This window comes from Tursiops truncatus, chromosome 4, assembly GCF_011762595.2.
Source record: "Tursiops truncatus isolate mTurTru1 chromosome 4, mTurTru1.mat.Y, whole genome shotgun sequence".
In the NCBI taxonomy this organism is placed as follows: domain Eukaryota; kingdom Metazoa; phylum Chordata; class Mammalia; order Artiodactyla; family Delphinidae; genus Tursiops; species Tursiops truncatus.
In genome coordinates this window covers 139,804,747-139,821,776 of record NC_047037.1, presented here as the reverse complement: position 1 = coordinate 139,821,776, position 17,030 = coordinate 139,804,747, and the positions used below count along the sequence as shown (strand labels likewise).

General features: G+C 45.9%; 1 protein-coding gene across 1 annotated transcript in view; it reads right to left on the bottom strand.

The window, feature by feature from the left end:
* Positions 1-17,030, bottom strand: part of BACE2 (beta-secretase 2) — an 86,999-nt gene that overhangs the window by 26,719 nt on the left and 43,250 nt on the right. Inside the window, exons 3-6 of the mRNA XM_019923162.3 lie at positions 9,509-9,725; positions 6,129-6,257; positions 4,653-4,787; positions 2,612-2,713 (exon numbers count right to left, since the gene is read on the bottom strand). Of these exons, the coding sequence (XP_019778721.1) occupies positions 2,612-2,713; positions 4,653-4,787; positions 6,129-6,257; positions 9,509-9,725 (583 nt within the window). The remainder of the gene's footprint in view (positions 1-2,611; positions 2,714-4,652; positions 4,788-6,128; positions 6,258-9,508; positions 9,726-17,030) is intronic.

Sequence of the window (17,030 nt, the reverse complement as noted above, 5' to 3'; positions counted from 1 at the left end):
ATAGGTTTGTACATTTTATGAGAAGGAAGCCAGTTTGAAATATGTATCACAGGGAAGGACCCCTCGCTGGATGAGCTGAGAAGGGGTGGCGCAGTCATTTTGCTGGATTCCAGGAAAAGTGAAGCGTGGCTAGGGCTGCACGAGAGGGCACAGAGCTCCAATTTCCAGCTGAACAGTGAGGCTCAGAGGGGCCAAGTAACTTGCCTAAGAGGCACAGCTCGGGACTGGAAGGGGGACCGTCTGCCTCCAAAGAGGTGCTTACAAGTCTGGAAAGCCTCCCTGGGGGACAAGCCTTGTGTCCCGGGGGAGAGTTTGGACACTCAGATCATAGAGTTGAAAGCCAGAAGTCAATTTACAGGAGGTGTCTTCCTACTTCTGGGTCTTACAGAGGGAGAAGCACCGTGCCTGAGCTGACGAGGGGGCCACAGCTGGGCAGGAAGGAAGCCCAGGTCCCCGCCACACACAGAACTCCCCACCAGGCTCATTTAAAACTACAGACCCACATAGAGCACAGGGAACTAGATTCAATATCGTGCAATAACCTATAACGGAAAAGAATCTGAAAAAGAATACATATATATGTATAACTGGATCACTTTGCTGTACATCTGAAAGTAACACAACATTGCAAATTAACTATACTTCAATAATTAAAAAGAACTACGGACCTACAAACCATTCATTTCTAAAATGCCATCTGAAGAATCTGGGCCCAGAGACAGAGCCCGGCATCTGTATGGTGTTTAACTCCTCAAAGCCGGTCCTCTCCTAAGAAAGAAAACCCAAGCCAAGAGAGCCGGCTGAGATGAACCTGGCAGAGGGAGAGAACGCGCACGTCTCTGGTCCGCACACCATGAGACAGACAGCTCCCACCCTCGCTGAGCTTTCCCTGCTCCAGACAAACATTCTCCCCAGGCCTCTCCCTCCTGATGGAGGCATGAAATCAGAGGATAATTTTAGACCAGGCAGACAAATTTTGTACTCTCATTCCTTCTCGTGCTTTAATTACAGTCAGGCATTGCGGAACACGTGCTGTGCTGACCTCAGGGGTGCTAGCGCCCCTCTGCCACAGTCCTGCTGGTCCCCGCCAAAGTCACGGACTCTGCAGAGACCCAGGCTGGTCACGGGCTTGTTGGAGTCACATGCTGATGTTGCCAGAACGTCCTTGGGACGGCTGTAAAACACTCCTAGCTCAGAATAGCAAATCTGAGGGTGCTCATGTTAATTTCACTGAGGCCAGTTTTACTCTGAAGAAGGCAGCATATTGCCCTGCATTTCCAGCAGTCTGGTTTTCAGCCAGTTTTCTAAATTTAAGGCACTAAGAATGTGACCTGCCAGTTTTTTCTGATTCAGCAGATATTAGACACGCAGTGGACAAAAAAGGCAGTCCGCTGCTCCCTTGACCTTTCAGCTCACAAAGGACCTCGGTGTTGTTTCTTCCTGCTTTTTCCCATCTGCATTCTTTTGACTTGCCTGCTGTTCTTCCGACAGCACATTCAGACTTTTCAGGTTTGGGTCCAGGACAAGCAAAACCCTGCTCTTCCTTCCCCTGTCCTGCTGTCACCTGTAACAGAGCAACTGCTGTGCATCTCCTATCCATCATTCTTTGGATTTGGCCAGCCCGGTGGAGTTGTGGGACTGTCAGCCCCAACTGGGGTCACTGCCAATAGAAAGACTTTGTGTAGGAAACGCTCATTTTTGGTCACTTTGCCAGAGTGGCCCTGCATGAACAGATGCTTACGAAGACACCCACGAAGTCGAGAGAAACGTTTATCTTGTGTCGAGACAAACAGTAGTAGCACTGTGGTTTGGACATGAAATAGAAGCTCTTCTTGACCAAGCACATGGTGCCAGGCTTTTATGCCCGACCCTCCTCACAGTCCCACGACAAGAACACGGAGACGCTCAAGGGGCACAAGAGCCCTCTCCCGGCACTCAGCTAATAAGTGGCAGAAGCTATAGATGAAATTCAATTCCATCTGCCCTTTAAGGCTGCGGTCCTCCCACTTAATGCCCTGTGGTCTATCCTGTTGCCTTGAACTAACTGGAAAGTTGGGGTCACATTGGGAATACTGTTAACCAGGCCCTCAAAAGGCATGTTGTCCTTGACCATGATTTTAAGTGTATTTCAAAGCATGGCCATAAAAGAATTATTACATTGGTGGATTACCCTTTGTCTTCTGTGAATCTCATTCTTTTACAGAAGTAGGAATTACAATCCCAGCATAGCTCGGATGAAGGCCAAAAAAGGAGTACAATTTTTGGTTTGTTTTAAAGGCTACAAACATATTCCTGGTTTACTAGTTACTTTACTATAGTATATTACCAAGTGGTTCTTTTCCCCCTGAGATTAAAAAAGTTACTATGCTAACTACGATGTTATTTGAAATACTAAAAAGTACTACACCTTCAGATCCAAGTCCTCTGAGGTTAAAGTGAAGGAATTATTTGCTGGTTAATATCAAAGAGTAAGACTGTGAACTTAATAAGTAATCATTAAAATAAAACCACCTCAAAATCCTCAGACGGAGACTGTTAGACTACGTGGCGGTATTCCCCAGTATGCGGTCATGACCTGGTGTGACCTCTGAGATCCATCCTGAGGACTCACCAGAGACGTGCGGGCCACTGCCTCGACCACGGCATCAAACACCTTCTGGGGCAGGCGCAGCAGTGTGGTGCCACTGTCCACGATGGCCTTGTCCGCGTTATACTAGAACGGGGAGAGGGGGTGGGGAGAAGGCACATGAGCGACAGGGCACCCACATCAGGGCACGGCTCCAGCCCGCCGTCACCGTGGATCTGTGATACACACGTTCGGCAGTCACGGTACCTCCTTGGTGGCTACAATTCATTTCATCTTCTCAGAACTTGGGAAGTTCCGTGCCCAATGTTCTCATTATAGATAAAGAAACCGAGGCCAGGAAAGGGCAGTGACATTGACCGAAATCAGTGTGGCCAGATTCCGTCAGGGATCCTCCAAAGAGGGAAGACCCATTTGTCTTCAGAGGTTGAAATGATACATTAAATGTCATTTATACAAATCATGAAAACTCAACTCTCTATTACCCTGCTAGTGGAGAAGGAGGGGGGAGGACAGTTTTTCCATAGATATCCCATATTTGCATTTAGAATGGAACCAAAGCCACCTTCAGCAAGAGAATCTCACACACACAGAGGCATTCCCAGCCCTGACCCCACCTCTGTCATTCTTTATGTGGCCGAGTGGGAAGAATGGAGGTCAGTGGGCCAAGACCAGAGTAGTCACCCAACCTCTAGGGACATAACTGTATGAGCAAGGCTGCCCAGGAATGGAATGCGTCGTGGGCAATTTAATCCTCCTGCTTCTACGGCAAATCCATGAGCCGTATGACCAAATACACCAAGCAGGTCAAAAGGAAATAAGGATTTGTTTAGGTAGCAGGTGGGAGGAGTGAAGAATTTTGAGAAATTGAAATACAGCAACTGACTCATAGTTTTTCAAATGTAAAACGAATTTCAGTTTAGAAACAAAGTTAATTGAAATATAATCTAGTTTGTTCGCGCTTGTATGTGTAAGAAAAGCTCGCACACTGAAATGCTGGGCGGTGGGACGTTCTGGGTTTTGTTGTTTGCTCTATGTGGCAAGCTTGGCTGACTGTGGGGGGCAGAAAAGAACCAGGAATATGAGAATCAAACCTCCAAATAAATGCTTACACTCTCCAACACACACTCACACACAAACACATACACACACGCACACACACGCGCGGAGTCGGTGCTTTCTTTTAGGCCCTCCCACCTGATTCTATCACTGGACTCTTCAATGGCAAGTAAATGCCTCTTGACAATAAACAGATTTGTGGCCTTAGGACTGAAACACCACCCCAATGGAATGCACCATCCCTTTATCAAGCTTTGACTTGTTTTTTCAGAGGCATCTGTGTATATGAGAACTTATGGTACAACGTGATGGTTAAACTGAAAGGCAGTGATGACAGGTAAGAGTACAAGGAATGCTGATGAAATGCTGGTGGTTTTTGTAAACCATTCTGAAAATATTGTAGAGGACCAGGTCTCCCTCAGATCCTCATAATCACGTCATTATGTGCCACAAACAAGCCAAACTGCAGCGAGAGGGTGTGAACGAGGTTAACGAGAGATGTGGTTTCCCAGCTCTGCACGTGTGCCTCCTTCAAGCACCATCAAAAGCCATGCACATCTTTAGAGCACATGTTTCTTCGAGTGAGAACTGTATACTGGGGGGGAAGGGGGGTTAGCTGTGAATGGAGGATAAAGCTGATTTACTTTTGGTTTCATTTTGCTTATCTTTTAGTCCCACTTTACACTGATAAAACCCTGCTTACTTCTCGTTGTCCTGAACCGAGATCAGGGACCATCAGGCCAAGATGATATGGTTCTGGACAGTTCTCTTCACTCACCATTTCAGGCTAATTCCTCTCTATTAAGAGAAGCAGTTGAAAGGAAGCAATGTTTTTTGGGGGGGATCACTGGTATAAAATCATCTACAAAAAGGCCCTGTAACTTTTAACGTCATGAACTTTTGATTTATCTCGCAATGTAATGTACCCTCTGAGTTCACATTCAGGTCCCAGCTGTAATATTTAAGTGACCCAGGCACACACAGACAGGTAGACACAGTGCGGAAATACCTCTCTGCAGTCCAGGTTAAGGCTCTGACCTCCGATTTCCAATTTCAGAATTTCTATCTGGTAATACCACTCCTCCTTAATAGGGGTATACCAGATGTCTCCTTTGTACAAGGTTGGTTCAATTCCACCCAGGACCTGGGATGGAAGATATTTACAGGTATAAGAGAAAAAAATATACAGGCATGTAACAAGTTACACAGAGAAGCATGTTGTTATAAGGCAAAACTTCACTAGAATTAGTAATTTCAAGTTATTGGGATGTTATAAATAAATACATACACCTGAAAATTAAACAGGGAACATTCTGGGGCCATGTGTCCAAAGATCAAAGACTTTTGTGCCCTAGTCTAATCAGGATGCTTTGATGGTTCCCTCATCTAAAGTTAGTACATACAGTTCCAGCTCCATGATACTGAGATCCCCACCCCTCCGGCCCCCGACCCCAGCCACTGGCAAAGAAATGCAATACAATTGTAAACCATACAGACTGACAAAAATTTAGTTCCTCAGAAGACAGAGGATGACTTCCCGCTCCACACATTTGCATGGAAAGCAGAACAAAAGAGCTTCCCTAACCCAAACTTCATTTGCACATCTGTATAGCATCATCCCACAAATCCAGGCTACCCGCTCCCCTGAAAAGGTGATAAAAAAGGTGCTGAGAGCAGGTGTATTGTTAGCAATCAGAGTAGATGAGCCTGCTTCTCATAGCTGGAGAGCAAAGGGGTCAACATCACCCACCCTGAGGGGGCCCCTTCATGGACATTCTCCCCATCACCTCCTACTTTAGATGTCTGGGTGCAGGGCCCATCAAAGGGACACTTGGGTTATGGCATGTTTACAGTGTTGATTCTGCTTCACTGTGTGTGTGCTGTGTATGTAAGTGGGTGTATGTAAGTATGTATGTGTATGTTTGTATAGCTGTGTATGTGTGTTCATGTGTGTATATGTATGTGTATATGTGTGGGGCTGTGTGCGTGTGTGCGTGTATTCAGAGCGAGAGAAAGGATGTACAGTTTTCCCCATCTCCCCACCAAATTTATGAAATCAGTCCTCTCCCATTGATTCCCCTCCCCAGAGTAAGGCCCACCTGCCACCCCACCCCACTGGTCCTCATGTGCCCCTGCCACACCCAATCAGAACAGTTACCTTCCAAACAAACTTTTTTTAAAAAGCTTTAAAGGAATCTGACTAACTCAACAGTGCAAGACAACTATACCCCAATTGGAATAAAAAAAAATAAAGGAATTTGGGGAAGCAATGAGAATCATCTTACGAGCTGGCAGGATGATTAGGAAAGATAAAAATAAGAGCTAGTTTTATCCATTTTTAAGGGCTCGCAAACAAGGATTATTCATATCAGACAGTACCTATGTATGCCTACATGTCTAATATTTCTATCAGGGTCTTAATAAAGCAGAAAGAGCAGCCCCACTGATCTCTGATGTTCCCCCTTTAAAATGAAAAGATACCCACAAGACTACCTCCGTTGGTACCAGATCCAGCGACTGGCAATCCAGCCCCACACATCTGCATGGAGAAAACATTGGGGATCTTCGCTTGTGCCACGAGGGAATCAAAGAATGTCTCCAGAGAACTTGATGGCTGCGGGAGGGTTGGGAAAGAGCACAGCTGCTTCAGGACTCGCAGTGTAGACAAGGAGTGACCCCACGCAGGCACCAGGCATGGTATACAACATGGCATTTCTTTATATTTAATATTTTCAAGGCTAAGGAATAAACGAGCTTATGATTAAGTACACTGATTCAGAAACCTCCAACAGAACTCCCTAAGACTTGGTATTTTTCCTTTTGGGATGGTGGCTCTGTTGGAAAAATAAGATAGTATTTCCGGAAGCTGTTAAGAGGCTGCCCCATTTACCATCCTGACTGCCTTGTGAGGCAGGCGTGAGAAGATGTGGAAGTGGGTTACCCAGGTAGGTGGTGGATTCTAATCTTAGACAGTTCAGAGTAAGGAGAGAACAGTGTCTCCACGAGCTGCCTTTACAGCTTCAGAAAAAGTTTTTATTCACCCGTTTCAGCTGTAGTCGTCCATCATGCAAATGACAGGTGCCTGAATCATGAGGACAGGTCACATCCCAGATCCCGGACCCTGGGAGGTGGCTTAGCTCTGCCGGCTGTCTACTGAACTCTGGCAACCGGGAAAGGAACGATTCTATTCTCCTGCAGTTTAAAAGCTCGTTATTCCCCATTGCCGTATGTCAATAATGTCCTCTGTGCTTCTGTTACATGTAACCACACCTTCAGAGACCAGCTGTATTTCTCCAGGACTGAAAAGGAGGGATGGTCTGTGAGCAGGTCTTAGCTGGGGGTGGGTCACAGGTGCTGGTGGTCAGGAAGGAAGGTCATAGACCTATGTTTCGATTTTGGCTTTGACAACTGGGAGAGAGATTAGAGTTGGTTACTACGAATGGTTAGTTCTTGATGAAAACAACTGTAGCAGCAAAGATGCTCTTGGCATCTTCTGAGCATCTACGGTTCATATAAGGAAGGATTCTTTATAATCTGTAAGAACTGAAACTCTAATTCTAGAGGGAGTGAGAGGAGTGTTACCGGACAGACAGAAACCTTCCCATTTCTTTAGTTCCTTTGTGTTTGGCCTCCTGTCTGCCTCTTTCCCAGCCGCTGTGGACTCTCTTGCAGAATTCAGTACCATCTCTACATGTAACCTTGTCTAAATACTTTGTGTTTGGGTCAAGGAATGAGACAAAGCCCCCTTTTGAAACGGGCTGGGTCTGGTGATGACCCAGTCAGCGTCCACCTTCTTGAGAGGCAATGAGATAAAACACTGCCCGGAATTGAATCCTGGCTCCACCGCCCACCTGCTAACCGTGTGACTTGTCCCTTTGTTTCCTTATCTGTAAAATGGGGATCATAGTCGCATCCCAGGGCCTTCTGGGGCTTAAATGGGTCAGTTCACACAGAGTGCTTGGAATGGTGCCTGGCACACGGGATAGGATCTATTATTATTCTGTCAGGTCATTCTTCAGTAGGACTCGGGATCCTTTAAGGTTTAAAAGCACACAGCTGCCCAGGACCAGCCCAAGAGAACCTGATTCAGCAGGGATGCTGCTGGATGCGGGCAACTGTAGTGGGAGAGACCCCACAGGTGGTTCTGACCACATCCTCGATGAGAAGCACCTGGCATCGGCCGGGGGCCACCACACACTGTGACCCCACTGGGTGCTCGGGGAACCTATTTCAGAAACACCTTTGGGCCGCCAACCCAGACCGCCCTGCCAGTCCTGTTTCTAGCTGTGCTCCACTTCCTACAAATCCTGTTACTGTCTCCCCAAGCCTAGGGAAGTGAAGACAATTGTTGGCAATCTTGGAATTTCATAGGTGAAAAGATAAAAAGTCATGTGGGGAGTCTGGACACCCAAAAGAACCCCCAAACAGTCTATTCTCAAGGAAGTTAGACATATTATTAATTCCAGATAATTTAGCTTTATGCTACCATCCTCTAAATAACCAGCATCAAATCGATCATACATCTTTTATTTTCAGAGTCACAAGAAGATGAAACATTTTGCCTGAGGTCACATCGTCTGTGAAAAGTATTGAGGAATATAAGTTGCTACAAGTTTGGGAACTCATGTTAAGCATTTCCTACAGTGCTGAGCTAAAAACACGGCTCCAGAAGCCATCTGGGCTCCGTAGAGGGGGCTCTGTGCTCTGACAGCCCTAGGCAAGGGGTAAACCTCTCTGACCCTCAGTCCACACATCTCTAAAATGGGGTAACAGGGGCCTACAAAGTCTGCCTTGTGGGGAGGTCTCAGACACCTTGCAATGGTCTCAGTAGGGCTTCACGGGCTATTTTTTGTCCTTGAGAAGCCGCAGTGTTGGGAAACGGCCCCTGCCTACTGGCCCATCTCCACCCCCTCACATCGCTGCCCTGCGTCGCTTGCTCGTAAACCTGAGCTGGAACAAATGTCCTTATGGAGAGAAAACAGGCCTTTCTGCACCCACGATTCTTTGTTCCACACTTAGCTCCTGCTCGAAGCCTAACTCTGAACGAGGAGGGGCCGCGCCGGGGTGCCCGTTTACAGGCCAGGAGGAGCAACCTCTCCTCAAGTGTATGCTAACCTGCCCTGGTCTCCCGGAGGCCCGGGGACGCACGGGTGTCGGATCCGCCTGCCCCTGGCATCCCTTCCGGGTGGACATTTCCCAGCCCACCTCACCCATCCTGCTCATGAACACACTTCCTCTGGGTGGGATCAAGGACAGATAACTGGAGAACATTCAATCCTGGCTTTCCCTGTTTTGTGAAGGTTCTGACGCTGAAGAGAGCGAGGGTCCCACCATCTCTCCTCGCTGCATCGCTAATTCCAGTGGCTGGCGATCCCCAGGGCGCGCTTGCAGGCTGTCTGTGCTCCCACTACAGAGTGAGGGGAAGGCAGCACGATGCTCTCTCTGCCTGGTGGGACACCTCTTCCTGCCGAGGTTCCAGTGTCACGTCTTTATGTGAATGTATGAATTTAATAAATGTGCTTACTCTTAATCCTGCCCAAATAAAACCCCCCAAACAAACACCATGATCAAACGGATTCAGCTTCTGTTAACACCTGTCAACTATACAAGTAAAATAAACGAAAGGCAAATGTAAAAAGTGATGCTATGACTGTACCTTGTAGGAAGGTTCAAAGAATGTCACCATTCATCTTAGATTTTAAAAATGCTTAGAGATAACCTTAATTGTGCGAACACTGATCTTTCAACCGTGTGATTCTCACTGACTGTCTCGGACAGCTGGACCCAACTGTTGGCCCCTCCAATGTCTGGCTTCAGAATCTTGTCCCATCACTTGATTTCCTTAGATCCACCCATGATTCTTACCTTGGCCAGGGTAGCATAAGCCAGTCCAAGTATCCCATTCCATTTAATCCCAGGCAAAAAGAAATTCTCTGACTCAAAGATGGTGGCAATGTTGACCAGAAACGAACTGTTGAAGCCTTTTGGGATGGTGACAACGTCCTCCCCAACGAAGCCAGTCCAACTCCCTTGCGTGTACTTCACGGTGACATCAAAGCCCTTGGGGCGGTAGGTGCTGGACCTGGAAAAAGAGAAGAGGCAGCGTGTCCTGTATCCCGTCCACCTGTCCCTGTTCTGACCACATGGCGATCATGGCTGCAAAGACAGCGGCCCTACGCCCAGAAGGTCTGCGTAAGCAATTCTTCATAATTAAGACTCCTCACGCTGACAAGATGACGTTTCCCATAAAAAATAATCGCTAACATTTGGGTAATGGCGTCTTCTGCACCATGCGTAAGGGAGCGCTGGGGTCAACGTGTAGCCCCAAATTTAATTCTTCCCTCCGCCCGAGTCCTGCCGTAAGCCAGGTGTTGTACTTAAGTGCATTGGCCTGGGACGCCGCAACTGGATGTGGGCTGCCTGGCCCTCTGGCTCTGCGGGAACCCTGCACTGCTACTCTGTGACAAAGGGAGGGGCTGGCAGCCCAGAAAGAGGGGCCACCAGCTTGTGGCCTGGGGTTCAGATTCACACAAACAGCCAACGGGATGAATAAAGATCAAGCCACACCCCCCCAGTGCCAGGGCTGTCCCTCCTCAGGGCCCGCACGACCGCCTGGTGTCACAGGTTCCTGCTCAAGGTCGTCCCTGTGCCCCAAGCTGATTATACTCATATCCAAACATGAAGGAGGATGCTGATGACAAGTCACTGTGACAACCCCACAACCCCTAAGGGTAAGAGTTACTGAAACAGAATAACATGAACAAGACGGGACAATGGGTGTGGGGGGGGGGGAGATGGAAATCCTGCTCTCGGGATTTCAGAGACAGGCAGTAAACAAATGAACCCCTAGAATTCCAGGCGATGATAGAGTGATGAGTCACCCAGAGAAGAGAGCAGGGTGAGGGGAGGGTGGTCACTGAGGCCTCTCTGAAAGAGGACATTTGGGTAAGACCTGCCTGAAGACAACAAGCTATGGGGCTCTCTGGGGAGGGGCAGCCTGGAGAGAGAACAGTAGGTGTCAAGGTCCTGGGGTGTCCAATCCTGTGAGGTCATTCTTATACCTAATTGAGCTTGAAAACTCTGTTGACTAGAGGCAGGAACCCAAGGGGCATCTCTGAGCAAATATCTGGGCATTCAAACCAGGCTTCCCCTAGGAAAATGATCAGATTCCTAAGAGAAGTGTCAAATCACCAAATCTATCCTTGTAAAGTGTTCCTGTTTGTCTGCAGTTTTCATTTCATTTTGTTTTAATACGAAATCTCTGAACATTAATACATGTTACTAAGTGTTTGCTACAGGAGTATATGAATTTGCTGTATGGATTATATGGTCTTTTTGGGAGTCAGGGAGAAAGTTAAGTCAGGGATGATATGACTTTTTTTCGATACATCTCATAAGCTTTAAAAATGGTAACAGTCTTTAATTCAGTAATTGTACTTCTGAGAATCTGATCCTAAGAAAAACACCCATGACGCAAACAGAGATTCATGAACAAAGACAGTCATTATGTTTTACTTATAACAGCAAACAGTTGGAAACAACCTAAATGCACAGTAAAAAGGAAATAGTTTAGTAAATTATGGTACATCCATACGATGTACCTGAAAAATGCTGTTGAGTAAGACAATGACAATGACACAGTAAAAAAATAAGGTAAAAGAAACATTTGTATATGTGGCAGAATCTTCTTCAAAAAATTTAATACATTCCGACATTAGCAGTGCTACCTCTGGGTGGTGGGGTTTTGTAGGGGAAACTCTCATTCTTGTGGTTAGATCCTTCCATATTTTCTGCATATATAACTTCTTATAATCAGGGAAAATAGGTTATTTTTAAAATGTCTGGCAGACACATTTTGGAGAAATTTAATTTATTCTAACTTCATAATGGGATATGAAATATGAAGAATATTTAATCTTAACATTTTCTGACTACTTTAGCTAACTCCACCATGATCTTAAAAAGAGAGCAGCATTAAGTGAACATTTTACGTCCAGACGTCTTCTGACAAGGGCAGGCACAGACCGAAAAGTAAGTGGGGATGCACCCCGGGCACATGGAGCTCTAAGGGACCCATCAGAAGTTATACGTATAAAGCGCGTAGCAGGTCACTGAAATGCAGGCACTTGAGGGTTGGTGTTTTAGTGCCAAGTTTTAGTGCCAACATCAATTCAGTGACGATGCCTGGCACACAGCAGGGACTGCACACGTTTAGGATGAAAAGCAATTAAAATACTAAATTGTCAGTCCCTTTTGACAATTTGGGGTCATTCCATAAGTTTAAAACTGCACTACTGCTGGGGGTATAGATCAGTGGTAGAGCATTTGACTGCAAAACACTACGGCTAATGGAAGAGGCTAATTATTTTGAAAGGCTTAGAGAATGTAATCTAGCACAGGGTTGGCAAACTTTTTCTGTAAAGGGCCAGAAAACAAATCTTTCAGGTTTTGCGGGTCACATGATTTCTGTTACTACTCCACTCTGCTAGTGAAGAAGCAGCCACAGACGACAGATAAACAAACGTGTGTCTGTGTTCCAATAAAACTTTATTTACAAAAACAGGCAGCAGGTTGGATGTGGCCTGTCAGCCCTAGTTTGCCAACTCCTGATCTAGAAGATTATTATCTCCCCAAATATTCTATAGTACCATGACTTCCTTTGGAGAAGTTTTTTTTTTATTTTTACTCTGTCCAGACTACAGAAAACTCATTAGAATCTGCCAGTTACTGATAAGATGGACCAGGCTGACCAGCTAAGTAGCACGTCCTCTGCAGTGTACTGACCAGCTTGCTATTTCCCTCATGGGCGAACATTCTGGATGTTTCGGTGCCATTTACAGAGAGACGAGAGGCAGCTGGAGTTACACTGCCTGCAGGCAAATAGTACTTCAACCACTTAGGAGCCATGTGTGACCTTAAGTCAAGTTAATTAACTCTCTGGACCTCGGTTTCCTCAACTAAAAAGTCGGGACAAGTACAGTACCATACCTCATGGGGTTAATATTAAGAGAGTTAATACTGTAAACCATTTAGAACAAAACGCTGGAACACAGCAGGTACACAACAAACACAGCTGCTATTATTATAATTATCTAATCACTTGCTACCTTTATTCAATCTATGGACTGCTATTAGAAAACGTAAGATATTTTTTCTAGAAAATGTTCCTATAGAGATACTCTTTCTGAATATCCCAAACTGTCTCATTCTGAAGTCCAACAACCTCCAGGAAAAGAGGCAAGTCTTGGGTAAGATTTGGTTAAAACGATCCAGGGAGGGGAGGAACCTTCTAGGTTTCTAAAAGATGGAGCTCTTCTGTGCTCTGGACCAGGGCTGTCCAATAGAACGTCTGCAATGACAGAAATATTCTCTACCTATGCTTCCAATACCTGAAATGTGACTGTAGATCTTCCTCAACATACGATGGGGTTACATCCTGATAAACCCTTGTAAGTTGAAATTATCATTAAGTTGAAAATGCATTTGATATACCTAACCTACTGAACACCCTAGCTTAGCCTAGCCTACCTTAGCCATGCTCAGAACACTTATATTAGCCTACAGTTGGGCAAAACCATCCAACACAAAGCCTATTTTATAATAAAATATTGAATATCTCCTGTAAGTTATTGAATATTATACTGAAAGTGAAAAACAGAGTGGTTGTCTGCGTCCAGCATGGTTATCAGTGTGTAGCTCTTCACCCTCATGGCTGTGCGGCTGACAGGGAGCTATGGCTGCCGCTGCCCAGCATCACAAGAGAGGATCGTCCAGCATATTGCTAGCTTGGGAGAAGATCAAAATTCAGAATTCAAAGTACAGTTTCTACTGAACGTGCATTGCTTTTGCACCATGGTCAAGGTGAAAAATCATCAGTCAAACCATCATAAGTCCGGGACCGTCTGGACAGTTTGACTAAAGAATGACTCTTTATTTAACATTAATTAATTTTAGCCACAAGTACCTTCAAGATGGTGAAGGAGTAAGACGTGGAGATGCCCTTCCTCCCCACAGATACATCAGAACTACATCTACATGTGGAACAGCTCCTACAGAACACCTACTGAACGCGGGCAGAAGACCTCAGACCTCCCAAAAGGCAAGAAACTCCCCACGTACCTGGGTAGGGCAAAAGAAAAAGAAAAAACAGAGACAAAAGGATAGGGATGGGACCTGTACCAGTGGGAGGGAGCTGTGAAGGAGGAAAGGTTTCCACACACTAGGAGCCCCTTCGTGGGCGGAGACTGCGGGTGGTGGAGGGGGGAGCTTCGGAGCCACGGAGGAGAGCGCAGCCAAAAGGGTGCGGAGGGCAAAGCGGGGAGATTCCCGCACAGAAGATCGGTGCCGACTGGCACTCACCAGCCCGAGAGGCTTGTCTGTTCACCCACGGGGCGGGCGGGGCTGGGAGCTGAGGCTCGGGCTTCAGTCGGATCGCGGGGAGACGACTGGGGTTGGCGGCGTGAACACAGCCTGAAGGGGGCCAGTGCGCCACAGCTAGCTGGGAGGGAGTCCGGGGAAAAGTCTGGAGCTGCCGAAGAGGCAAGAGACGTTTTCTTGCCTCTTTGTTTCCTGGTGCGCGAGGAGAGGGGATTAAGAGCGCTGCTTAAAGGAGCTGCAGAGCCGGGCGTGAGCCGCAGCTAACAGCGCGGACCCCAGAGACAGGCATGAGATGCTAAGGCTGCTGCTGCCGCCACCAAGAAGCCTGTGTGTGAGGACAGGTCACTCTCCACACCTCCCCTCCTGGGAGCCTGTGCAGCCCACCACTAACAGGGTCCCGGGATCCAGGGACAACTTCCCCGGGAGAACGCACAGCGTGCCTCAGGCTGGTGCAACGTCACACCGGCCTCTGCCGCTGCAGGATCGCCCCGCATCTGCACCCCTCCCTCCCCCCGGCCTGAGTGAGCCAGAGCCCCCGAATCAGCGGCTCCTTTAACCCCGTCCTGTCTGAGCGAAGAACAGACGCACTCCAGCGACCTACACGCAGAGGCGGGGCCAAATCCAAAGCTGAGCCCCGGGAGCTGTGCGAACAAAGAAGAGAAAGGGAAATCTCTCCCAGCAGCCTCAGGAGCAGCGGATTAAATCTCCACAATCAACTTGATGTACCTGCGTCTGTGGAATACCTGAATAGGCAACGAATCAGCCCAAAATTGAGGTGGTGGACTTTAGGAGCAACTGTAGACTTGGGGTTTGCTTTCTGCATCTAATTTGTTCCTGGTTTTATGTTTATCTTAGTTTATTTTTTAGTGTTTGTTATCATTGGTGGATTCCTTTATTGGTTTGGTTGCTCTCTTTTTCTTTTTAAATTAATTTTTTTATTTTAATATATTTTTAAAACATTTTATTTTAGTAACTATTTTCTTTTATTATTTTTTTCTTTCTTTCTTTCTTTTTTCTCCCTTTTCTTCTGAGCCATGTGGCTGACAGGGTCTCAGTGCTCCAGCCGGGTGTCAGGCCTGAGCCTCTGAGGTAGGAGAGCTGAGTTCAGGACATTGGGCCACCAGAGACCTCCCAGCCCCATGTAATATCAATCAGCGAGAGCTCTACCAGAGATCCCCGTCTCAATGCTAAGACCCAACTCCACTCAACAACCAGCAAGCTCCAATGCTGTACACCCCATGCCAAACAACTAGCAAGACCGGAGGACAACCCCACCCATTAGCAGAAAGGCTGCCTAAAATCATAATAATTTCACAGACACCACAAAACACACCACCGGACACAGTCCTACCCACCAGAAAGACAAGATCCAGCCTCATCCACCAGAACACAGGCACTAGTCCCCTTCACCAGGAAGCCTACACAACCCACTGAACCAACCTTAGCCACTGGGGACAGACACCAAAAACAACATGAACTATGAACCTGCAGCCTGCGCAAAGGAGACCCCAAACACAGTAAGTTAAGCAAAATGAGAAGACAGAAATATGCAGCAGATGAAGGAGCAAGGTAAAACCCACCAGACCAAACAAATGAAGAGGAAATAGGCAGTCTACCTGAAAAAGAATTCAGAGTACTGATAGTAAAGATGATCCAACATCTTGAAATAGAATGGAGAAAATACAAGAAACATTTAACAAGGACCTAGAAGAACTAAAGAGCAAACAAACAATGACGAACAACACAATAAATGAAATTAAAAATTCTCTAGAAGGAGTCAATAGCAGAATAAATGAGGCAGAAGAACAGAAAAGTGACCTGGAAGGTAAAATAGTAAAAATAACTACCGCAGAGCAGAATAAAGAAAAAAGAATGAAAAGAATTGAGGACAGTCTCAGAGACCTCAGGGACAACATTAAGCGCACCAACATTCAAATTATAGGGGTCCCAGAACAAGAAGAGAAAAAGAAAGGGTCTGAGAAAATATTTGCAGAGATTATAATTGAAAATTTCCCTAACATGAGAAAGGAAATAGTCAATCAAGTCCAGGAAGAGCAGAGAGTCCCATACAGGATAAATCCAAGGAAACACGCCAACACATATTAATCAAACTATCAAAAATTAAATACAAAGAAAAAATATTAAAAGCAGCAAGGGAAAAGTAACAAATAACATACAACGGAATCCCCATAAGGTTAACAGCTGATCTTTCAGCAGAAACTCTGCAAGCCAGAAGGGAGTGACAGGACATATTTAAAGTGATGAAAGGGAAAAACCAAGACTACTCTACCCAGCAAGGATCTCATTCAGATTCGACAGGGAAATTAAAACCTTTACAGACAAGCAAAAGTTAAGAGAATTCAGCACTGCCAAGTAGCTTTACACCAAATGCTAAAGGCATTTCTCTAGGCAGGAAACACAAGAGAAGGAAAAGACCTACGAAAACAAACCCAAAACAATTAAGAAAATGGTAATAGCAACATACATATCAATAACTACCTTAAATGTAAATGGATGAAATGCTCCAACCAAAAGACATAGACTGGCTGAATGGATACAAAAACAAGACCCATATATATGCTGTCTACAAGAGACCCACTTCAGACTTAGGGACACATACAGACTGGAAGTGAGGGGATGGAAAAAGATATTCTATGCACATGGAAATCAAAAGAAAGCTGCAGTAGCAATTCTCCTATCAGACAAAATAGACTTTAAAATAAAGACTATTACAAGAGACAAAGAAAGACACTACATAATGATCAAGGGATCAATCCAAGAAGAAGACATAACAATTGTAAATATTTATGCACCCAACATAGGAGCACCTCAATACATAAGGCAAATGCTAACAGCCATAAAAGGGGAAATCGACAGTAACACAATCATAGTAGGGGACTTTAACACCCCACTTTCAACAATGGACAGATCTTCCAAAATGAAAATAATTAAGGAAATACAAGCTTTAAATGATACATTAAACAAGATGGACTTAATTGATATTTATAGG